Genomic DNA, 24,503 nt, shown 5'->3' with positions numbered 1-24,503 from the left:
CCAGACAGAAACATTTGGAATAGGCAGCACTTCTGTCTCAAGGTGTCGGCACGGTGACAGAGAGGCTAGTGTACCTTAACCTTAACAGTGCAAGTCATCCCTTAATAACATTTGCAATCACAAAAGAAATGGGCTACAAGCAAACTTATAAGGTAGCCTTGTGTCTGATGTTTCATTTTACTTTTTAAAGTAATTGGGTGACAAGCCATATTCATATATTTTCCCCATAAAATCATACCACAATCCCTGGTCCTGACCCCCAGGTTGAGAAACACTGATATAAGCTAATAGGTTTATAGATTGTCTTAATAATTTAAATGTTATACATAAAAAATATGCCAACATTATAGATTTTATGATTACCCATTAATCAAAACTATACCCTTATGCATCACATTATTAAAAACTACCTATTGTGATGAGTCTATGATGTACTTTGGGAATGTCATATACATCAGATGTATTTTCATTTATTTGCCACATCTTTTTTACAAAATACATTTTACACATATTTACAAAATTAAATTGAACAAATGAACTGTCTTGATCAGCCAAAACCTGTTCAGTAGATTGTTGTACAGAAGTTAGGATAAAACAGCTTTAAATATCCAAATCACTAAAAATCCTTGAAATAATGTAGACAGAATTTACTTGGTTATAAAGTTAAGACACAAAAACAAATCATGTGGAACACCCAACTACCAGCAACTACAAAGCGCCACGGTTTCGAACGAGAATCTGGATTTGTTTGCGCTACAGGTGGGCAATAACATGTCTAAGATTAAGATTTTATCATCTTCATAAAGAAAAATTTAAAAGGTGACATTTCTGAACTTGACATTTTCCTGTGTAATAAAACATTTACAAGCACATTTTAGCACAGTCTGGTATTGGGTTAATAAGACAATTCTTCGCTACAGTAGATTTGGATTAGTCTTTGCAGTTCCATTACATTTTCCTCTTTTGCCACATTTGACAAATTTAACAGTAACCCATGTAGAGAAGGAACGTATTCTCATATTCTTCAAGGCCAAATATTTTTCTTAGATTTTACTTGCCTGACCAGCCAGTCCCGTCTACATTCTGTTCAAATGCAGAAGGATCTGGAATCGGACCATTGGGGGGGCATAAAAAAACTCTCCAGGCATGAACCGGTCCAACCACCGTCGCTAATTTGCGTCACGTATCTCTCAAATGTGGAAGACTTTGCGTCGCGTGTCTCCCAAATGTGGAAGACTTTGCGTCGCGTATCTCTCAAATGTGGAAGACTTTGCGTCGCGTGTCTCCCAAATGTGGAAGACTTTGCGTCACGTGTCTCTCAAATGTGGAAGACATCTCTCAAATATTTCCAGACCATTCAGAACAAAATACATAACTTAATTTACCTCAGATTTACAGAGTTTAGTGCGTCGCTTGTTGACTTGCGTTTGTCTGATTGGTTAATCCGCCTGTCAATCACTTCCTTTGGAAATTGGAGCGACTGGGTTGGATTCCAGACCAAAACGTCTTTGTAAATTATTTTCAAAGCTTGTGGTCTTGGCTGGTCAGGCAGATACTTTACATGTCCGATAATGTAATGTTTCAATCTTCTTCTTTCTCGATGTAGCTTTTACTGCCTGCACGTGCCATTTGTCGTGCCAGGTATCGCTCTCTCGCTGACCCCACAGTCTGATCCGTGCTGCGTTTGGCAAACTTACTTTCCTTTTCCACTTCATCAACCTCATTTTCATCCTTTTCTTTGCGCTTTTCCCCAGGTTCTTGGCTCTCTTGGGGGCTTTTTGATTCGGTTTCGTGACTCTTTTGGGGACTTTCTGGTTCTGTTTTGTGACTCTTTTGGGAGATTTCTGGTTCCGTTTCGTGACTCTTTTGGGAGATTTCTGGTTCTGTTTCGTGGCTCTTTTCGGGACTTCCCAACTCTATTTTAACAGGCATTTTATTTTCAGAGTCATTCTTCCGGTCTTTTTCAACATCCCTATCTTTATCCCTTTGCTTGTCATTGTCCGAATGCCTTCGCTTTTCTCCCTCTCCGTTCTTATGATCTCGGGCTTTTGGACTTTTCTCTCTTTTGCTGTGCTTATCCTCCCTCTCGCGGCCCTTGTCTCTCTCCCTGTCCCTCTCCCTGTCTCGCTCCCTCTCTCGTCCTCTGTCTCTCTCCCTATCCCTTTCTTTTTCCCTCTTCCTCTCTCTATCTCGTCGTCTGCCGGGTTCATCACCGTGTCCTCCGTGCCTGTCTCGGTCCCTGTCTCTGTGCCTCTCATCTCTCTCCTTCTCCCGATGTCTCTCTCTGTCTCTCCCTTTATCCTGGTCTCTGTGGCTCTTCTTCCGCCTGTCTTCCTTGTCCTTGCTCCGGTCCTCTCCACTTCCTGATGAAGGGGACCTCTGTCTGTACTGGCGTTTCGAATGTGGCTTGTTAAACCCAAATTTCTGCTCCTGAACCTCTTCACTGTCACTGTCGCTTTTGTCTCTGGGTGAAGGTGACCCGACGGGCGATGTCCTCTCACCGTCGTCTGCAGGTTTAGAATTTTCATTTCTGTAAAAGAAAATACATTTTTATATACAAGCTTTCATCTTATCAATTTGCAAATGAGATCCTTGGGTAGAAGAGGTCTAGATAGTTTTACTGTAATTAAATTAGTAGTAAAAGACTTACTTTTGAGCTGAACGATCTGGGATGGTCTCCTCTCCCACAGTTTGATTCAGGAGGTGTCGATAGAATCCACTGAGGTCCTGCTGCTTCTTCACGTCCAATGCAGCTGAATGAAACATGAGAATACCAATTATTATAGAACAAAAAAGATAGACTTCCATCAGAATGTCTTCATTCAATAAAAAACTGATCCAAACTCAGAAGACTAAACAGACAAGGCCGAACAAGACATGCTAAATGTAGTCAGGACTAGACATGGGGAAACAGCAAGACAACTAATCTCAAAACTATTCTGATTAGCAGTTGATATAACTGTAAGGATTTTAACTGTACTCTTCTCCATTTAAATTAATGTTATGATTAGTTTTATTGATTTTTTTTGTTTTACTAAATGTATACACTTCTTCAAAATCAGAATTTTAGGTTTATATAGCATTTAGAAAGCATTAAGAGTTACCTTCTATAGCGGCATCTCTCTTCTCCTTCTCCTCCTCCTCTTTCCGTTCCAGAAGTTTTTGTTTGTATGCTGTCGTTACATATGCCTCTTTATCAGCGAACTGCTCCCCCTCCGCCTCACGCTCCTTTTGAATCTTCCTCTCATCTCTCCGTTCTTGCTCTTTCTTTCGATCTCCCACTGCTTTTATCAACTGGTGGATATATTTTGGCTGCAAACAGTTAACAGGGAAAATGCATTTGTAGATAATTTACTGTTTGAAATAAGTGTCAAGTGTGTGAGAATAAAATATGTGAAATGATACATGAATGGAAATTTTTTTTATGGATTAGAATAAATACAAAGTTGAATAACACAGACAAGTACTATTCATCGCACTATTACATTTAGTGCATGAATTTCCAGTTCACAATGTCACTTTTAGCGTGAGAAAAGAAAAAACAGAACTAAAATGTCTTACTCTTTTATCTGTTCCTCCGAGTGTTTTCTTGTTTCTCTCCTGTCTTTGTTTTTGGATGTCATCATACATATCATCATAGTCATACACTGTACAGTCCTGATCTAGAGCCTTCTGCATCTCCAACCGTGTCTTCAGAAACAGAAAAACAAAACCAAACACATTTAAAAAAATACATTAATACATAAATGGGATGTTTGTTTTACTACCTGCTTCATCATCTTCTTCTTGACAGCTTCTTTTTGTAATGTTTCCCCAACTGAAGTCTGAAAACAAGCAACAACAATTTAAATAAAACAGTTCGATTTACACAACAGTTTACAAGTTTTAACCCTCGGCACTCACCTCATCGTCAGAGTCATCTCCAAACACTGAGGGTCGGGAAAGCGTGGCCGTCTTGGAGAGTCCTTTCTTTTGAGGCAAGATAAGCCCATATCTGTGACAAAGTTACATTGTTTTAATTGTATTATTTATATTTTTGCGTTTTTTTTTGTTTTTGCTTTTTCATTGCCTAACAAAGCCATCACTTTATTTGGTTTCATTTAGTTCTTGAAGCAAAAAACACATACATATTCTCACCAATCCGAAAGACCTACACATTGTGCCGTTCTATTTAGGGTAGAATATTATTATTATGATTTTATTTTCATGTATATCCAACACTTCTCTTATAGTTAAAAGAAATGGCAATATTTGTTTTTTTGTGTAAATTGTCCGTAACTTAGTCAGTTCATAAACAGATTAAACACACTTTCTTGGCTTTGCGGAGGCTTAAATTGTGACACAACACAACAAAAGGGAAATGTTTTGCTTTCACGATAGCAGCACGCCTTTAGCATATCGCAAACAAGAAAGCTACGGTACAGGAGGCAATTTACGCAAATATTGTACTTTAGTGCCACAATAAATGTTCCAAACCCTTACAATTGTGTAAATTGCAGCATATAACACGCAAAATATAAGTAATGTGTCGTTTAAAGAGCTTAATCTAGGAAAACACGCCAGTTCTTTGACACTTACTGCTTTGAGGGGGCCGCCATCTTGCTTTTGGATTGTGAGCACACACAGCAGATTCGACACATTAATACGACAATGTAAAACCCAGTGAATTTCTTCAAAATATGGACCTATTATATTGTGATTTCCATTCATTGGAAAGTCCATTCGCGTCTGTTCATAGTATGAATGTTGTAACATGATTTCATTTTATTACCTCGCTTGGCCTTTTTAAAAAAAGTATTAATTAATTCATTAATTTGGCATAGTTGTTGTTGTTTTATGGCGGTTGGCATCCGAGTGTTGCATTACCGCCAGACTTTATTCCTTAGACTGTTGTTGCTGTTGTTATTGTTTTATGGCAGTCGACAGCCGAGTGTCGCATTACCGCCAGACTTTATTCCCCAGACTTTGTCGTAGTCCTAAAAGTTCCTCTTCCAGTAGAAAAAGCTTCAGTTGTAGTCATCTGGACTCAGTTTGAAAAAATAGACGTTTCGACTCTCATCCAAGAGTCATTGTCAATAAAAGAATTTAGATCGAGAACTCCGATATTAATACTGTTCTGTGGTAAGACCCACCCATTGGGAGGAGCCTTCCTGAAGTAGAAAGAGTTGTTTGTTTCAACAGAAACTCCCCCCTTGTATCTACCGAGCTAGCCTATTCAGAATTTTTAATGGCCTATTAGAATCCTCTTTGTCTTTGTGAGACCCTGGCTCAACCACCCTGAGTACCTGATTAGCATCTAAATGTCCTGGTCCTGGTCCTCTACCTTTCCAGGGGTTCAGTAACCCATTATAAATAACAGGAAGATTAAACCTTAGCCCTCCATTTCTGTTTAAAGAAGGTCTTTCTTTTTTAACAAAAATAGCTTCCTTGACTCCTCTTTCAAACCATATTTTCTCCCTGCTTAAAACCTTCACCTCACCGTCTTCAAACGAGTGATTAGAGGCTTCAAGATGGAGATGCACGGCACTCTGAGGTCCTGAACTTGTATTTCTTCTGTGCTGATAAAGCCTCTTGTGTAGAGGCTGTTTTGTCTCACCTATGTACCGTTCTTTACAGCTTTCTTCACTGCATTGGATCGAATAAACTACATTGCTCTCTTTTTGAGTCGGCAACTTGTCCTTAGGGTGAACCAGTTTTTGTCTTAAAGTGTTTCCTGGTTTAAAATAAACAGGGACTTCGTGTTGTCTAAAAATTCTCTGCAGTTTTTCCGACAGGCCAGACACATAAGGGATAGAAACACCCTTCCTTCTCTGTTCAGTTTCCCTTTTGTCCTGCTTCTTGGTTCTCTTCACTCTGTTGAGAGCCCAAGCGGGGTAACCACAGGCTGAGAGGGCATTTCGGACATGTTTTTCCTCTACACACACGGACCAGTATCTGCTCTTTGGTTCCAACCACCCACTACAGCACAAGCTGGGAGTGATCAGAACCTTACAACGCAGAGCTCAAGGTGTGCCCACCAGCTCAGAGGGCAAGAAGAAAGAGGAAAAACATGTCCGAAATGCCCTCTCAGCCTGTGGTTACCCCGCTTGGGCTCTCAAGAGTGAAGAGAACCAAGAAGCAGGACAAAGGGGAAACTGAACAGAGAAGGAAGGGTGTTTCTATCCCTTATGTGTCTGGCCTGTCGGAAAAACTGCAGAGAATTTTTAGACAACACGAAGTCCCTGTTTATTTTAAACCAGGAAACACTTTAAGACAAAAACTGGTTCACCCAAAGGACAAGTTGCAGACTCAAAAAGAGAGCAATGTAGTTTATTCGATCCAATGCAGTGAAGAAAGCTGTAAAGAACGGTACATAGGTGAGACAAAACAGTTCAGGACCTCAGAGTGCCGTGCATCTCCATCTTGAAGCCTCTAATCACTCGTTTGAAGACGGTGAGGTGAAGGTTTTAAGCAGGAGAAAAGATGGTTTGAAAGAGGAGTCAAGGAAGCTATTTTTGTTAAAAAAGAAAGACCTTCTTTAAACAGAAATGGAGGGCTAAGGTTTAATCTTCCTGTTATTTATAATGGGTTACTGAACCCCTGGAAAGGTAGAGGACCAGGACCAGGACATATAGATGCTAATCAGGTACTCAGGGTGGTTGAGCCAGGGTCTCACAAAGACAAAGAGGATTCTAATAGCCCATTAAGATTCTGAATAGGCTAGCTCGGTAGATACAAGGGGGGAGTTTCTGTTGAAACAAACAACTCTTTCTACTTCAGGAAGGCTCCTCCCAATGGGTGGGTCTTACCACAGAACAGTATTAATATCGGAGTTCTCGATCTAAATTCTTTTATTGACAATGACTCTTGGATGAGTCTGAGCGCACGCGCGCGCAGCCGGTTGGTCTCTGAAACAACAACAACTATTCACGAAAAGTCTGATGCAAGCCGGTCGGTCTCTGAAACTTCCATAAAACACCATAGGTATAAACCGCCATAAGACAACAACTGAAGATACACGCTGACGGTGGATTATTGAGCGTTGTTTGGATATTACGGCGACATAGAGGAACGCCTCGGTCCGTATGACGGGGAAGAAGAAGAGGAAGCGTGACCTGGTCGGTGACGATATGAACAGCGGGGAGGACTCCCCTGGAGCCATTGATCCTGTGCAGCGTAGGGCGTCTTCTTGCTCGTCTATGGAGGGCTCTCTCAGTGAGGAGCAGGGCGGGAGGGTTGCAGATATCGGGGATGTGAGTTCAGAGTGTAAGGTGTTCATAAAGCTCGCGCAGGATAATGCGTCCTTTAAGGGGTGGGATCCGATGGCGTTGACAAGGAGCCTGACTGTAGCTGTGGGAGTGGTCAAGCATGCAAGTGTCCTTAGGGATGGCTCGCTGCTGGTCGTGTGCAAGGACGTGGCTCAGCAAAGGAAGGCGATTGAAGCTAAGTGTCTGGGGGGGAAGGACATTCTTGTGTCTGATGCTGTAAGAGGCACGGTCAGGGGAGTTATCGTAGGCGTCCCTACGGCGACATCTGTGGATGACATAAAGGAGAATTTGACTGGAGCTAAGGTGGTGGATGCTAGGCGGTTGAAGGTGACCCGGGATGGGGTAAGGTGTGACAGCCTGTCGATAATGATTAGATTTGAAGGTGGGATCCTGCCTCGTGTGGTGTGCGTTGGGTACATGCGCTATGGCGTACGCCCATATGTTCCGCCGCCCCTGCGTTGCTTCAAGTGCCAGCGCTTTGGGCATATTGCAGCGGTCTGTAGAGGGAAGCAGAAGTGTGGTAAATGTGCAGGAGACCACGAGTATGGGAAGTGTGACGAAGGAGCAAAACTCAAGTGCTGTAACTGTGGGGGAGAGCATAGCTCTGCCTACGGGGGATGCGTGTTCAGCAAGAGGGCTGCTGAGGTGCAAAAAGTTAGAGCCTCTCGAGGCATATCCTACGCGGATGCGGTCAAGAAGGTGTCTGGTAGTCAGGTGAAGGTGGATGCAGTGCGGGCTGCCAGTGCTGCTGGTGACCTAGGCGACAGGGGAGGGGGCAGCGTTGCCCGCAGCCAGGGGGAGGTCCCCACTGGGATGCCTGTGAGTATGGCTTCCACGGGCAGAGGCCCTGTGGGTGCGGAGGATGTACTGGTTGTGAAGAGGAAAGATTTCTTCCTCTTTATGGTGGAAGTGATTAACTGTACTGGTCAAACCAAGAAGAGATCCGAAAAGACTAGGATCATCGCTAAGGCTGCAGGGAAGTACTTTGGAGCTGGGGGTCCCGAGTGGACGGAGATAGAGGATGCGCTGCGGGAAGGCACCCTGCCCCATTCTGGCAGTGGGAGTGGGGGGGCTCCCGATGCGCCGTCAGGTTCCGGGGGCTCATAATGGCGGTGGTTGTCTTGCAATGGAATGCGCGTAGTCTTCGTGCTAATGGCCAGGAATTTAAGCATTTTGTCTCTACCTTGTTGAACAAGCCTCACGTTATGTGCGTGCAGGAGACTTGGTTACAACCTAGGTGGGGTTTTGGGATACAAGGGTATGTGTGTGTTAGGAATGATAGGGAGCAGGGTAGAGGCGGAGGTGTGGCTGTGTTTGTCCGAGATGACCTAAATTACGTTGTTGTCAGTGTGAGTAAAGCGCCGGAGGCTCTGGTGGTAAGGGTCTGGCTGGGTGGTGAAGCTGTTACTGTGGTTAACCTTTATAATCCGTGTGGTGAGTTAACGTTAGAGTCCTTACATAGTATCGGTAAGGATGTTCGGGGAAAGGCCGTGTGGTGTGGGGATTTTAATGCGCATAGCGCTTTGTGGGGTGGTAGTGGTACCGATAGGTATGGGCAGGTGGTAGAGGGTTTTATCAATCAAAGGGAGTTGGTTTGTCTGAATGATGGGAGTGGGCCCCGCTATGATATGGGGACCGGTACGGAAAGTGCAATAGATCTTACGCTTGTGTCCAAGGAGTTAGCTGGTGTTTGTAGTTGGGAGGTTCTTGGTAATCTTTCTTTTGGTAGCGATCACTATCTAGTCCGCACCGAGATTGGCTTTGGGAGCTGTGTGGTCAGGGGGACGAGGATCCAGAGGTGGCAGTTGGCAAGGGCGAACTGGGGGGCTTTCCTGAGGAAAGCTGATGATGGTTCTAGGGTTCTGCGGGAAGGAGGATTGACTCAGGTGGATGTTCTCAATAGTGCAATTGTCTCGCTCATCACGCAGTCAGCGGTAGGCACGATTCCTAAGAGTGGTGGTAGTGGACATAGGAAGCGGGTGCCGTGGTGGAATGAAGCATGTGGTTATGCTGTTAGGGCGAGAAATGCGGCGTTTCGCCGGCTAAGGGTTACCCACACTGACGGTGCCCTCATTGACTACAAGAGGGCCCGCGCTGTTGTGCGGAAAACTGTAAGAACGGCCAAGAGTGCCTATTGGAGGCGGTATTGTTCCAAAATTGGGAGAGAAACGCGTCTCGGGGATGTTTGGGGGATGATTAAGCGGATGCATGGGGTTGAGCGCCGTCATGGGACCCCGGTCCTAATACTGAATGGTGTTGAAGCAGTCAGCGACGTTGACAAAGCTGAACTGTTGGCCAGCACCTTTGTGTCGGTGCACAGCTCTGACAATCTCTCACCTGCGGAAAGGCACTACAGGGAGAGTACTTTGGCCCAGAATTCTGAGCTGATTGGGCACCAGCCTTCGACTCAAGATGACCTTGACCTTCCGTTTAGTTTGTTTGAGCTAAGGAGAGCACTTTCTAAGGCGAAACAGACAGCCCCGGGTAAAGATGAGGTGTGCTATGACATGCTCTCTCATTTGACTGATGACACGTGAAGTGTATTAAAACTAGGTCCATGCAAAGTTAGGCCTCATTCTGAGACTGGCTTTTAGGAATATGTGTGTTTCTACCAAAATGTCTATTCCACGGAATGTAAGGGGCCCACATCTGATTAACTACCGAATGGGAGATGTCTCCATTGGCTGCGAGGCCTTGAGATGCCTTGTGTACATCTGTGTAAGCGCATGATCTCATTTCTGTAACTTCTCCCCTGGTGCTACCCAAATAAGGATACCTTTACATCTTGCTCTCTCATTGGCTAATCCGTTGGTACATGGATAGGGTCATACCTGTCAGATATTGTTTATCGGTCTTTGTGCGTCTTCAGTATATAAAGGCGAGATACGCCCAGAGACGAGGTTCGTCTTCCTGATCACCAGCGGACCCAGGGCGCTGTTTTCTGCTGTCCTGTTATCTGATGCTGTTATCTGTATTAAACATCTTCGAAAAGTACAGAACAGTGTCCGCGACTTCTTCTTGTCACACACCACCCCATGGGAACGTCACTTAAACCACATGAAATGGCGCCACGAAATTGGGACGGATTGCAGACTGGATCGAAGCCTCTAAACAGCAGAAAATCATTGGCCTAGGTGAGTTTTACCTTTCGACCTTTGGTTTGATGCTGTGTGAGTGCTGTTGTCCTATGCCTGTTTCCGTTAAAGAGCTGTGTGGGGGAGATGTTCTGTGAGGCGTGTTTGTGTGAGAAGAAGGAACGCGTCTCAAATTTGTTGAATTGGCATAAATAAACTGAAGGAGGATACTGAGGAGACGTATAGACAAAGAAAGTCCGTGGCCACGGTTTTAAGTTGTCAATTTTGGTACCTAGGTGATGATACGTCTGCCAAGAAGTATTTTGGAACCAGATTTAGACAATAAAGGTTTAAGTTTAAAGTTGAAATGAAGTTTGTTAGTTAAATTGGAAAAATAAACTGAAGGAGGATGCTGAGGAGACGTATAACGGGTAGTTAGGTTATGTTATGCGTTTCCAAGAAGCATTTTGGAACTAGATTTAGAAGACGGAGGTTAAGGGTTAAAGTTTAAAGATTAAAGATTAAAGATTAAAGTTTAAAGTGTTAAAAAGTATGAGCGCTCCTGGCGCTAAGCCCCCACCTTTTTCGTTTTCCTTTCTGCTGCTGCGTTTTGGTGTCAGTGAGTGTCGGAGAGAGAGAAGGAGAAAGGGGAAGGGAGCAAATTGCTAAACTGAAGAGAGAAGATTTAGTTTTTAGCGCTGTTACAGTTTGAAGTTGAGATTAAAAAGCATGCAATAAGTTTTAACGTTACTCGAGTTTGTTGTTTGTTTGTTGGTTTTTATGTGGGATTTTGTTTTTTTGGTTGTTTGTCTTTGTATGTGTGAATCCAGAGAGCGTTGGTTAGTTATCCTTGAGGCTGGAACTCGAAGGTTATTTTGTCTTTGTGCGTTTTTTAGTTGTTTGCAGAGTAAAATTGTGTTTTTAGGGTGCGGCCTGAGAGAGGACACATATAGTCTTTCTAAGTTTGAAGAAACGTGAAGTTTAACTTTAAGTAAAAAGAAATTTACTTTAAGTTGAGCAGCAGATGATGTCTTTGTGTGAGTGCTGATCCGGAGTGTGAAGTTGTTTTTGTCGGTAATTTTTATATCAATTTCTTCGCTTTGTGGTGTCCGTTAAGAGAGAGGGAAGACTTGATCCCGTCTCAGACAAGTTTTAGAAGTTGGGGAGGAGTTTAGCTCCTCCTACAGGGTGTGAAGAAAGACAGAGAAAGAGTGAAGGCACGGCGGAAGTGCCCAGACAGAGGACAGGAAGAAAGACTGAGCAGGTTAACGCTATTGGGGGCGGAGCTATTGGCTCCTCCTACGTGTGTGTGAGGCAGAGCAGGGTGCGAAAAAGTAGCAGGAAAAGAGAGAGAGAAAAAAGCAGATTGTTAGATACATCGGACTAAGAGGCAATCTCGACCGTTTGTGTTTATCACAGGCTGTACTCGATTTATTATTATAGGATTAATAATAAAAGGGAGGAAGTTGGAGATAAAAAGAGGTTAATTAACGAGAAAATAGAAAGAAATGAATGAATTAATAAATAAATAAATAAATAAATAGATAAGTGAAGGACGAATGATGGTATTACAAAAATAAGATACTTTATTGGATGATTAAGAAAATTATTCATGATGAAAATTATGTTATGATAATTGTTTGAAATAACCTGAATTGGCAAAGGATTAACGTGAACTAATCACTGTTTTTTCTTTTCTGTTATTGCGACAACATACGAGATCGGAGTGACAGAAGGAGACAGGAAACGGAGTGGAACAGTTTGACGAAACCAAGCAGTCAACTGGAGGAGAAGACCTTGGAAAAGGCCAGTTTGTTTTTATTCACAAACTCTTGCATTAAAAAAGACTGTGTAATTACACATTTATAATCACATACTTCTGTTATGCAAAAACTTGGCAATGACTGATTTTTGGGGTTACACATAATTACATAAGATAAGGCGTATCTTTATAATTGAGAACTGTTGCATTGGTGTGGTCCATTGTGAGTTAAGAGAATTGTTTTTATGCTACTTAATCGGATAAAAATTAAGTTATATATATATATATATATATATATATATATATATATATATATATATATCATAATTTGAATAACCAGTGATACAATATCCTAATTTGAGTCGAATAAGGTACATTTTGGAATTGTGTATTGTTAAGTCAGATAGAAAATAACTTTGACCTGATTTACATTGGTCACCAATTTCTGATTATTGGTGTTGTCCATACGATAAGACATATTTCTACAATTAAGAATTTTACATTTTTAGTTGGTCCACTGCGTATCCTGAGATTTTGCTGAAATTTAAATTCAATTGAATAAAAATATAGCTTTGATTTTCTCATATCTTAAGGTTAATTGGATAAGGTATAATTTTGAATTTGTTTATTGTTACTCTTTAGTTAGATAAAAATAACTTTGGTTTTTGATAGACATTGGATTTATTTTTACTCTTTAGTTATAATTCAGATTTTTGATTGACATTGAACACCAATTTCTTTCACATCTGCTGAGATTGGCAAACGGTCTTTGAAGTTTTTACCAAGCAGCTAAATAACTTGGGAAGTGAGGTAAATGAATTTAACAAAATAAAATAAAATAAATCTAAAGAAAGAAAATATAGCATGATGGCGACATCAAGACTAAATACTACAGTGGATTTGGTGCAGATAAACAATCATCTTGTGAAGGACGTAATTAAAATACTACAGGTGTTGATCGAAACATACAAAGCCAACCAAAAGAGAGGAAGAATTGGACGGAAACGCAAAGAGAAGAGAAGAATTGAATTGGAAGTGATGCAACTGTTCGAAAACGAAGTTGTAAAATGGTTCAAAAACAAAGAACGAAGAGATAAAATGAAGATGGAGAGTGAAAAGAACATGCCAATAGTGGACAAAGTGAGGGAAGAGATCAATAGATCATCCTCAAATACGCAGGCAACAGTGAAGATGCCTCCACCTTACGAGAAATTACAGGATATTGCAAAAGAATATCCACAGCTCCAAGTGATGACTCAAGATGGAAGATACAAAATTGTACAACAAAGATGAAAATGAACAAGTAATAGAGACTGGTAAAGCTACAACAACTGTAACAATGTATAAAAAACTCAAAAACAAAAAGAAGAAGAAAAAGACAAGCGAGAAAACCCTTGAACAAAAACTCAGAAAATTGTCCACCAAAAATGACAAAAGTGATGAAGAAGAAGGAGCAGCGAATGGATACGATCCAGCTGTGAAGAGAGTTTTGGCTGCCGCGGAGAAGAAAGGAAAGAAGTCATTAAAGGTGACATGCAAAACACAAAAGGAGAACAATGACACTGAAACAGAGGACAGCGATGAAGAGTCAGAAGATGGATCGGATTCAAATGAAGAGACTCAAGATCAGAGTGATGATTCTGATTCAACATCCTGGAGAGATGCAGAGAACAGACCGAAAGCATCTAGTAAACATCGATTTTCATTCTCAGAGCTTTCGCATTATGAACTGCGCGACAGAACGGTGACAAAGGGAATAAACCAGAAGATGTGCCCAATAATAATAAAAGGACAACGTTTGGAATACAAGCCATGGCAAAATGTCGATATGTCGGATTTGATGGAAAAGTTGCCCATACTCCAAGATGGTGCACACCCCTGGATAGCTAAACTGGAGGAGATGTTAGTGGGGACACAAGCAGCAATGGGAGATATGAAGAGACTACTAGCAACTATTCTTGGCATGGCAGGGATGCAAGAAGTCTTGACAAAAGCAGGACTGAACCAATATGCGAAGACAGCAGTGTACGACGCAGAGCTGTTCGTTACTTGTAAAGGAGCAATTTGGAGAACATTGCGTGAGATGTTTCCAACCAACGTTCATCCCGACAACATCATTCTACAACCGCTCGGACAGGAGGAGAATCCAAGAGCATACGTATCAAAAGCTTATCAAGTGTGGAGAAATGTCACTGGCAACAATCCAGAGTTGAATCAAATGGAGAAATCAATTCTGCGAGCTAAAATTCAAAAAGGCTTGCCGATACCAGTAAGAAATAAACTGACAGAAGTTGTTGGCCTTGGAAGCATGACAAATAAGATTTACACAGACCACATAGCTCACCAAGTGGAGCTATACCGGAAAAAGAAAGAAGATCAAAGAGAGCAAGATCAAGAAGTGCTTTGAAAACTGAATCAAGTAAAAGTTGGAGGAGGAAGAACAACGATTCATGAAGATTACAATTGAGGAAAGACTTCCCATGGGACTAAAACGGAGTCTAAAATTTTTGAAGAAAATTCTGGAAGAAAATTTGGCTGAAATTGAACAAAGAATCTGAAAAGGACAATCATTCAAGACATGGATGACATGATAATTATTCAGGGAATAAGGAAATGTGTCATAAAGACTCTATCAAGTGTTACAGAAACTATTGGGAAAAAGGGAGACAAAGTCTCAGAAGAAGTTACCATACTGCAAGAAGAATTGGATTATATAATAATAATAATAATAATAAATAAATAAATAGCAATAGCTAAATGTACTACATAAATTAAGAGCTAAAAGTCTCACAAAGTAAACAGAACAGCCGAAGAAGCTGCAAACCTTGTGACCGGTGAAAATGCAGTGAGGAGAAGTTCTTTAAGTCACATATTAGGTGAATTTGAAAGAAAATATTACATTAAAGATGATTTTGATTTAAAGATGTTAAAGATTTGATGTTAGACTGTTGGTTCTAATTATTCTTGAAGCACATGGCTTAGCGCATGGTGCAAGGGAGGAGGTTAAGAGAAAATTAGACACCAACCAGAGACAATATTTACTTTGAACTACTTACAAAACTTGAACAGAAGAGATGCATAATCTGTTGCCAAGTTTGTGTGTAGTGAAGTTTTGTGTAGAAAATCATAAGGAGGTGGAGCCTGTCAAACAGAATCTTTCTGGTGAAAGACAGAATTTGTGAATAATAAAAAACTGAATAAGTTTAGAAATGTAATAACATTAGATCAAATTGGGGTTCGATTGGATTTAAGGAGATTAAACTAGATTAAAGACTAGATTAATGTAGGAAATCAATTAGAAATAGTGTTTTGGAAAATAATCTAGCAAAATAGAGGTTTAAACTGGGAGAATAGCTTCCACTGACATTGACAACATTCAAGTGAGTTTTACAATTTCAAATGAAACCACATGAGCGGTGACGGGTGCACATATGTCAACGCAGCGTTTGCACTAGTGGTAAGAACCATAATTTAAAGCTATTAGAGAACAAGATGCAAACAGATGTTAATATATGAGGGAACATTTGATGAGAAAATATCTACAGACATTGCAGACAAATCGGTCTGAAATGGGGAAAACAGTGGTGACGTTTGGACAGAAATTAATCTCTATACTAAGGGTTTAAGCAACTTCCACTGACGAAGTTGATTTGATAACTGGGTTCAAAACCAAATAGGAAGCTAAATTTAGTAGTGACTAAAAAGGGGAAATCTTGAATTAAGGGAAAATACTGAAGAGGAAATAATCAGAGAAGATATATTCTTTATAATAATGGGAGAAATATTTAGATTAGAAGAAATTAGGAACAGCGTTTTGCATAAGAAAATTATAGGGGAAGACAAAATTATAGATTGTTGTTGGTGCTGTTTAGAAATATTTGCATTAATGATTACATTAATGATTAAGTACAAGATGACTGAGTCAATGTTGACATCAACATTAACTAGGACAACAGCAAAGATGAAGTTGTCTGTTAACAGCAAGAACATTGACTATTACATCAACAGCTAAAATGGAAATGGGGTTTAGAATTAGTTAATAGTAAATTAGATTAACTCAACAGGAGTTATCATTCATGGTGATGGTTCCTTAAAGGGGATGCATGCACATGATCATGAATGATGGTTAGCCTATCACTCACATAGAAGGAGTGTTCTGGTCTAAGGGAGGAGTACATTACAGTACATTACATTCCATTACATACATTTTTACATTTATTTTCTATTGTTTTTGTTGTATACATTCCATGGATTGTTTTTTGGTTAACCATTATATTATCACACTTATATATATCTATATCTATATTCTGTTCACATAAAAAAAAAAAAAACTTTTTAGAGGATGTTTTTACATGAAAAGTGCAAGGTACAAGATACTGTTCAGTTATTTTTTTTGTTCCCAGGACGGTGCTGAAATGCTGTTAAAAAGGGACAATGGACATGGACAATAACTGGAGTGGACATTGAGAATATCAGAGGAGAACGCTGGAGCCAAACATCACAACATACCAACACCTTTGAAGACAACATAATCATAAGCTGAGAGGAGTGGTGAAAAGAGTTATAATAGAATGTTAAAAGGTTTAAATAAATGATTTGGTTAAATAAGTAAAGGGTTGATGAAATAAAATATACTCCTGTGTTGATGTGTTGATGTGTTGAGGTGTTGTTGATAATCCAGTGCTGATGTTTAGGTTGTGCGGCGACACAAATATCCTCACACAGTAGCGATTAAGGGTTGATTCAATTGGATAATAACTTAAGACTAAATACAAATTTACTCCTAAATTTAGTGATAATCAAAGGAGTGAGGCTGTTTAGGTCGTTAGATAACACGATCAAGGACAGCCAGAAGGGGTGGTAGCCAAGATCGGTCAGAACAACTGACGGTTGGTGCCATGAGAGAATTTTTCCTGCTAAACAAAAGTAAGCATCGACAAGCAGGTTTTTGCTCTCGCTTGTCTAATTAATTAATTGATCTGAGCTTAATCACTCAGAAGGGAGGAATATGAAGTGTATTAAAACTAGGTCCATGCAAAGTTAGGCCTCATTCTGAGACTGGCTTTTAGGAATATGTATGTTTCTACCAAAATGTCTATTCCACGGAATGTAAGGGGCCCACATCTGATTAACTACCGAATGGGAGATGTCTCCATTGGCTGCGAGGCCTTGAGATGCCTTGTGTACATCTGTGTAAGCGCATGATCTCATTTCTGTAACTTCTCCCCTGGTGCTACCCAAATAAGGATACCTTTACATCTTGCTCTCTCATTGGCTAATCCGTTGGTACATGGATAGGGTCATACCTGTCAGATATTGTTTATCGGTCTTTGTGCGTCTTCAGTATATAAAGGCGAGATACGCCCAGAGACGAGGTTCGTCTTCCTGATCACCAGCGGACCCAGGGCGCTGTTTTCTGCTGTCCTGTTATCTGATGCTGTTATCTGTATTAAACATCTTCGAAAAGTACAGAACAGTGTCCGCGACTTCTTCTTGTCACACACCACCCCATGGGAACGTCACTTAAACCACATCACACGCTTGGGCTAGTCCTGGGTCTTTTCAACCGTGTTTGGGATTCAGGTTGTGTTCCATCTGCGTGGAAACAGTCTACGGTGGTGCCGGTTCTGAAGCCGGGTAGGTCAGCGTCTGACCCTTCACGTTATAGGCCGATTGCCTTGACGTCGCAGCTCGGGAAAACGATGGAGCGCATAGTTACCGAGCGGTTGGATTACTTCTTGGAGAGTCAGGGTTTGCTTCCCGCGCACCAGAGTGGTTTCCGTAGGGGCAGGAACACCATGGATTCCGTGTTGTGTTTGGAATCTGATATCCAGCTGGCCAGGGCTCAGAAAGAAAAGGTTAATGCGGTGCTCTTTGATGTGGAGAAGGCGTACGATATGGTTTGGAAGGATGGGCTCCTCATTAAGCTGCGGAAGTGTGGTGTGAAGGGTAAACTGTTTAACTGGGTCCGGAGCTTTCTGTCTGGCCGGCGTATCCAAACCAGAGTGGGCGCTGCTTACTCTGGGGTCTATGAGGTAGAGAATGGGATCCCGCAGGGGAGTGTGTGTAGCCCTATCTTGTTCAATGTTATGATTAAGGACATCTTTGACGACGTGGATGGGTCTGTTGGGAGGAGCCTTTATGCTGATGATGGCGCTCTATGGGTGAGAGGGAGGAATCTCCGGTTTTACGAGGCGAAACTGCAAAGGGCAATACAGCAGGTGGAGCAGTGGACCCTGAAGTGGGGGTTTAAACTGTCCGTACGGAAGTCTAAAGTGATCTGTTTCTTCAATGGGCATAGGGACGTCTCCCTTCGACTGCATGGGCAGGTGCTCGAACAGGTCAGGGAGGTGAGGTTCTTGGGGGTCACCTTTGACGAGAGGCTTAGTTGGCGTCAGCACATTGATGAGGTCAGTGGTAAATGCAAAAGGGTGAATAACTTGCTTCGTTGTCTATCCGGCCAGGACTGGGGGGCCAGCAGAAGGTCGCTCCTGGGTATTTATCGGGCCGTCATGAGGGCGGCTATTGATTATGGCTGTATAGCCTACATGTCTGCGGCTGAGACTAACTTAAAGAAGCTTGATGTGGAGCAAGCCCAGGCCTTGCGCATCTGCTGTAGGGCTTTTAGGACCTCCCCTGTCTCGGCGCTGCAGGTTGAGTTGGGGGAATTGCCGTTACGGCTCCGGAGGCTAGAACTTCTGTTGGCTTACTGTTGGCAAGCTTAGAGGAGTCGCTGGGAGGGCACCGCAGTTTGCCGTTCAAGCGATCATTGATAAGCACTCAGGTGATGTGTTTATTTATACCGACGGGTCTAGGGATCCTGAGAGTGGGCGTACTGGCGCCGCTTATTTTGTGCCTGACCTGGGGCTGGCGGTCAAGAGGAGGTTGACAGATCGCCTTTCTGTTTTCACGTCGGAACTCATAGCGATACGGTTGGCATTGGAATGGGCGGAATCTGCTTTGCAGTGTTGCGGCATTGTGGTGGCCTCTGACAGCCTTTCTGCATTGCAAAGCATTAAATCTGGGAAATCGGATTGCAGACAGGATGTGTTGAATGGCATCTTCTGTCTGATGCTCTCCCTGTCCAGGAAGGATGTGAGGGTTTCCTTCATTTGGGTCCCTGCGCATGTGGGGGTGGATGGTAACGAAATGGCTGATGCACTGGCTAAGCGTTCCCTTAGGCGGCCATCAATTGATGTGGCGGTTGAGTTAAGCAAATCTGAAGTCAAGCCCGTTATCAAGAGTCATGTGGTCGGCCTTTGGCAGGAATTTTGGAGCCACTGTGTTACTGGACGGCATCTCTATCACATACAGGGTAGTGTGGGTCCTTGCGGGTCTATGGGCAGGAACGCGTGGGAGGAAAGGGCCTTCGCCCGCATGAGGATTGGCCATGCTGGACTCAATTGGTCACTGAGTAGGATAGGCAAGCATCCGACCGGTCTGTGTGGTCGCTGTCGGGTGCCAGAGACTGTCGAGCATGTGCTGATTTGCTGTGAGGCTTATGATAGAGAAAGGGCCGGGTTGGCCTTGTGGTTTCGGAATAATGGGCGGGAGTTCAATCTGCGGAACGTTCTGGCGATCCAGTCACAGGGTTTGTGTCAGGCTGTGGTTGCTTACTTATGTAGCACAGGGCTGGGTAAACGTTTATAGAGGTGGGGGGTGTTGGAGACTGAGCCGAGGATGAGGAGCAAGAGGATGTTCTAACGCGCTTTGACTTCATGTTGTTGTTGTTGTTGTTGTTTTATGGCGGTTGGCATCCAATTGTTGCATTACCGCCAAACTTTATTCCTCAGACTTTGGGCCTAGAAACGCCAAAGTGATGGAGGAAGGACTTCTAAAGGATAAAACGACAAAGACGTCCCGTGACCTCATGGGCTTTGTAAAACAACAAAGACGTCCCATGACCTCATGGGCTTTGTACTTCCAAAGCACCGAACGTCAAAGAGGGAGAGGAAGATGAAGAAGAGTCTCCCTGGAATAAAGCCGGTTGTTGTTGTTGTTGTTGTTGTTGTTGTTGTTGTTGTTGTTGTTGTTGTTGTTGTTGTTTTATGGCGGTTGGCATCCAAGTGTTGCATTACCGCCAGACTTTATTCTTCAGACTTTGTGTAATGCATGGCCATATTCTTCTTCTTCTTCTTTGGTGTTGTATCTTCTTGGTATCCTAAAAACATGCCTCTTAACCCAAGCTTATGACCTCCCCTACCCCTAGCCTCCTCTACCCCATTGCCTACTCTTCTACCCCCTATTACATCCCCATCTTTTTCTCTCTACTTCTTCTGTCTTGTTCATTTTATCTGTATATTAATGTGTATTGTACGTGTTGTCCCCCCCTGTCTGTAAATACCCCCCCCTTTTTTATTATGTTCAGCGTCTTTGGGTCACTGAAAAGCGCTATATAAATAAAAGTTATTATTATTATTATTATTATCCAATTGTTACATTACCGCCACCTACTGTAGTTGTACATCTTAGACGTTAGACTTTATTCTTCAGACTTCGCTCTTTAGACTTTGCTCTTCTGTACAGTGGCAAATAATGATGATGATGATGATGATGTCATTAAGTAACAACATTTTGCCACACTAAGAGGTAGGAAAAATTGCAAATTTGACAACAAATCCCCCAAAAAATGCAAGACCGAGGAATACCGAAAGTGACATCAAGAATCGAATGAAGATTATCAATAAAAAGAACTTTGAATGACAAAAATCTGACAAAAAAGCAATCTGTGAAACATGCCGAAAAATGGGAGTTGCTATAATAGTGACATTCTTAGACTGTGTTGTTTTATGGCGGTTGGCATCCAATTGTTGCATTACCGCCAGACTTTATTCCTCAGACTTTTCGTAGTCCTCAGACTGTCGTAGTCCGTAAAAGTACTCCTTCCATTGCTTTGGTGTTACAAAGCCCATGGAGGTCATGATGTCTTTGTGACTAGAATAGTTGTTGTTGTTGTTGTTGTTGTTGTTGTTTTATGGCGGTTGGCATCCAAGTGTTGCATTACCGCCAGACTTTATTCCTCAGACTTTTCGTAGTCCTCAGACTGTCGTAGTCCGTAAAAGAACTCCTTCCATTGCTTTGGTGTTACAAAGCCCATGAGGTCATGATATGACTTTGTGACTAGAATAGTTGTTGTTGTTGTTGTTGTTTTATGGCGGTTGGCATCCAAGTGTTGCATTACCGCCAGACTTTATTCCTCAGACTTTCTCATTCATTCTGGAACCTGCACACTTGGGACCTCCACTCTTGAAACCTTCACACTTCTTGGGAGCCACGCTGGCCTTTCTCATTTCGCCCTGGCTGGGAGCAGCGCTGGCTCCTCTCTCTGTATTTACTCTAAACTCGTTACTTGAAACTTTCTTGACTGCATCTGCATAGGATATACCTTGAGAGACCTTTATTTTATGCACCTCAGCAGCTCTTTTGCTAAACCTGCATCCCCCGTAGGCAGAGCTATGTTCTTCCCCACAGTTACAGCACTTCAGTTTTTCTCCCACGTCACACTTCCCATACTCGTGATCTCCTGCACATTTACCACATCTTTGCCTCCCTCTACAGACCGCTGCAATATGCCCAAAGCGCTGGCACTTAAAGCAACGCAGGGGCGGTGGAACATATGGCCTAACGTCATGGCACATGAACCCAATGAACACCTTACTAGGCAGGCACCTCCCTTCAAGTGTTACCATTACCGACAAGCTGTCACATCTTACCCCAGACCGGGTCACCTTCAACCGCCTAGCGTCCACCACCGTAGCTCCCGTCAAATTCTCCTTAACTTCATCCACAGACGTCGCCGTAGGGACACCTACGATAACTCCTCTGACCGTGTTTCTTTCAGCATCAGACACAAGAATGTCCTTTCCACCCAGACGTTTAGTTCCAATCGCCTTCTGTTGCTGAGCCGCGTCCTTGCACACGACCAGCAGCGAGCCATCTCTAAGGACACTCGCACTCTTGATCACTCCCACAGCTACAGTTAGGCTCTTTGACAATGCCACTGAATTCCACTCCTTAAAGGATGCACTATCCTGTGCAAGCTTTATGATCACCTTACAGTCTCTGCTCTCACTCCGGATATCAATAGCTTCAGCCTCATCCTGCTGCTCATTCCCAGAACTCTCGGACGAACTAAGGGACTTTTTACGTTTCCGGGCACGTGCAGCCAGAAAAGGCTGCTCCTCCACGCCGTCCAGAACGTCTTCGACCACCGATCCACTCTCCTCTGCCATCTCCCGTCTCTCCAGACCGGAGACTAGCTCTTCTTCTTCTTCTTCCGGTTGGTCTCTGACACAACAACTATTCTAGTCACAAAGTCATATCATGACCTAATGGGCTTTGTAACACCAAAGCAATGGAAGGAGTACTTTTACGGACTACGACAGAGTCTGAGGACTACGAAACAATAAAGTCTGGCGGTAATGCAAAACTCGGATGCCAACCGCCATAAAACAACAACAACAACAACATAAATTCTTTTATTGACAATGACTCTTGGATGAGAGTCGAAACGTCTATTTTTTCAAACTGAGTCCAGATGACTACAACTGAAGCTTTTTCTACTATGGAACACGCCTGGACGAATGAGGGATTACACCGACATATTCCTCTTCCAGTGCTTTGACAAAACCCAAGAGGTCATGAGATGCCTTTTTTATTGTGAGATGCCTTTGTTGTTGTTGTTGTTGTTGTTGTTTTATGGCGGTTGGCATCCGAGTGTTGCATTACCGCTAGACTTTATTCCTTAGACTGTTGTTGCTGTTGTTATTGTTTTATGACAGTCGACAGCCGAGTGTCGCATTACCGCCAGACTTTATTCCCCAGACTTTGTCGTAGTCCTAAAAGTTGTTCTTCCAGTGCTTTGACCTCCAGTGCTTTGACAAAGCCCTAGAGGTCATGAGATGCCTTTGTCAATGTATCCTATAGAAGTTCTTCCTCCCCTCAGACTTTGTCGTAGTCCTTAAAAATTCTTATTCCATTGCTTTGGAAGTACAAAGCCCATGAGGTCATGAGACGTCTTTGTTGTTTTACAAAGCTGTTGTTGTTGTTGTTGTTGTTGTTGTTGTTGTTGTTGTTTTATGGCGGTTGGCAACCAATTGTTGCATTACCGCCAGACTTTATTCCTCAGACTTTTCGTAGTCCTCAGACTGTCGTAGTCCGTAAAAGAACTCCTTCCATTGCTTGGGTGTTACAAAGCCCATGAGGTCATGATATGTCTTTGTGACTAGAATAGTTTTGTTTCAGAGACCGACCGGCTTTATTCCAGGGAGACTCTTCTTCATCTTCCTCTCCTTCTTTGACGTTCGGTGCTTCCACCGTACAGCTTTATTCTTTAGGCTTCATTCTATAGGCTTTAATATTTCCACTGATGTCGCTGCTTGGTAGCCGTGCGTCTACGAGACTGGACGAGGACAGGAGACCACCCCCACCCCCATCTCATCACTCTGATCACCCTGACTCCCCAAAAGCAGACCCCCATCACTCCGACTCCCATTTAGCGCCTTTAGCCTGTTTTCTATATCTGCCCAATCAAGCTCCTTTGTTCCAAGGAATCTCCCTGCAGCTTTAGCAATGATCCTGATCCTTTCAGTTCTGCTTTGAGCCTGAGCAGCACAGTTTACAACATCCACCATAAAGAGTACAAAATCCTCTCTATCCACAACCAGGGTATTCTCATTAATTCTGGAACCTGCACACTTGGGACCTCCACTCTTGAAACCTTCACACTTCTTGGGAGCCACGCTGGCCTTTCTCATTTCGCCCTGGCTGGGAGCAGCGCTGGCTCCTCTCTCTGTATTTACTCTAAACTCGTTACTTGAAACTTTCTTGACTGCATCTGCATAGGATACACCTTGAGAGACCTTTATTTTATGCACCTCAGCAGCTCTTTTGCTAAACCTGCATCCCCCGTAGGCAGAGCTATGTTCTTCCCCACAGTTACAGCACTTCAGTTTTGCTCCCACGTCACACTTCCCATACTCGTGATCTCCTGCACATTTACCACATCTTTGCCTCCCTCTACAGACCGCTGCAATATGCCCAAAGCGCTGGCACTTAAAGCAACGCAGGGGCGGTGGAACATATGGCCTAACGTCATGGCACATGAACCCAATGAACACCTTACTAGGCAGGCACCTCCCTTCAAGTGTTACCATTACCGACAAGCTGTCACATCTTACCCCAGACCGGGTCACCTTCAACCGCCTAGCGTCCACCACCTTAGCTCCAGTCAAATTCTCCTTAACTTCATCCACAGACGTCGCCGTAGGGACACCTACGATAACTCCTCTGACCGTGTTTCTTTCAGCATCAGACACAAGAATGTCCTTTCCACCCAGACGTTTAGTTCCAATCGCCTTCCGTTGCTGAGCCGCGTCCTTGCACACGACCAGCAGCGAGCCATCTCTAAGGACACTCGCA

The 24,503-nt window shown here is 42.9% G+C and overlaps 1 protein-coding gene across 2 annotated transcripts; it reads right to left on the bottom strand.

Moving 5' to 3' along the window:
- Window positions 1–459: 459 nt before the first annotated feature.
- nsrp1 (nuclear speckle splicing regulatory protein 1) lies at window positions 460–23,679 on the bottom strand. 2 transcript variants are annotated; one of them, XM_072445823.1, is made up of 7 exons: window positions 23,676–23,679; window positions 3,904–3,993; window positions 3,768–3,824; window positions 3,562–3,690; window positions 3,105–3,312; window positions 2,651–2,753; window positions 460–2,530 (listed from the first exon to the last, which is right to left on the bottom strand). In XM_072445823.1, the coding sequence occupies exons 3-7, from the start codon at window positions 3,777–3,779 to the stop codon at window positions 1,582–1,584; spliced, it is 1,401 nt and encodes a 466-aa protein (XP_072301924.1). In that variant the 5' UTR covers window positions 3,780–3,824; window positions 3,904–3,993; window positions 23,676–23,679; the 3' UTR covers window positions 460–1,581. The 2 variants fall into 2 exon arrangements, with proteins under 2 accessions (XP_072301924.1, XP_072301923.1); XM_072445822.1 differs by lacking the exon at window positions 23,676–23,679 and adding an exon at window positions 4,579–4,626 and having other exon boundaries at window positions 3,904–3,994.
- Between the last annotated feature and the right edge of the window lie 824 nt (window positions 23,680–24,503).

This window comes from Eucyclogobius newberryi, unplaced genomic scaffold, assembly GCF_026437365.1.
Source record: "Eucyclogobius newberryi isolate DKJ021-1_F unplaced genomic scaffold, fEucNew1.0.hap1 SCAF_15, whole genome shotgun sequence".
In the NCBI taxonomy this organism is placed as follows: Eukaryota; Metazoa; Chordata; class Actinopteri; order Gobiiformes; family Gobiidae; genus Eucyclogobius; species Eucyclogobius newberryi.
The sequence above is the reverse complement of the archived record's forward strand: the minus strand, read 5'-3'. Positions and strand labels throughout refer to the sequence as shown.

Bases quoted from the DNA above. Each gene is read 5' to 3' on its own strand.
- nsrp1 (XM_072445822.1), bottom strand. From the start codon at position 4,598: ATGGCGGCCCCCTCAAAGCA. The intron at 3,691-3,767 runs GTAGTAAAACAA...CTGTTTCTGAAG, and splicing joins AGAAGAAGATGATGAAGCAG to ACACGGTTGGAGATGCAGAA. The intron at 2,531-2,650 runs GTAAGTCTTTTA...TTTCTTTTACAG, and splicing joins CCAGATCGTTCAGCTCAAAA to AAATGAAAATTCTAAACCTG.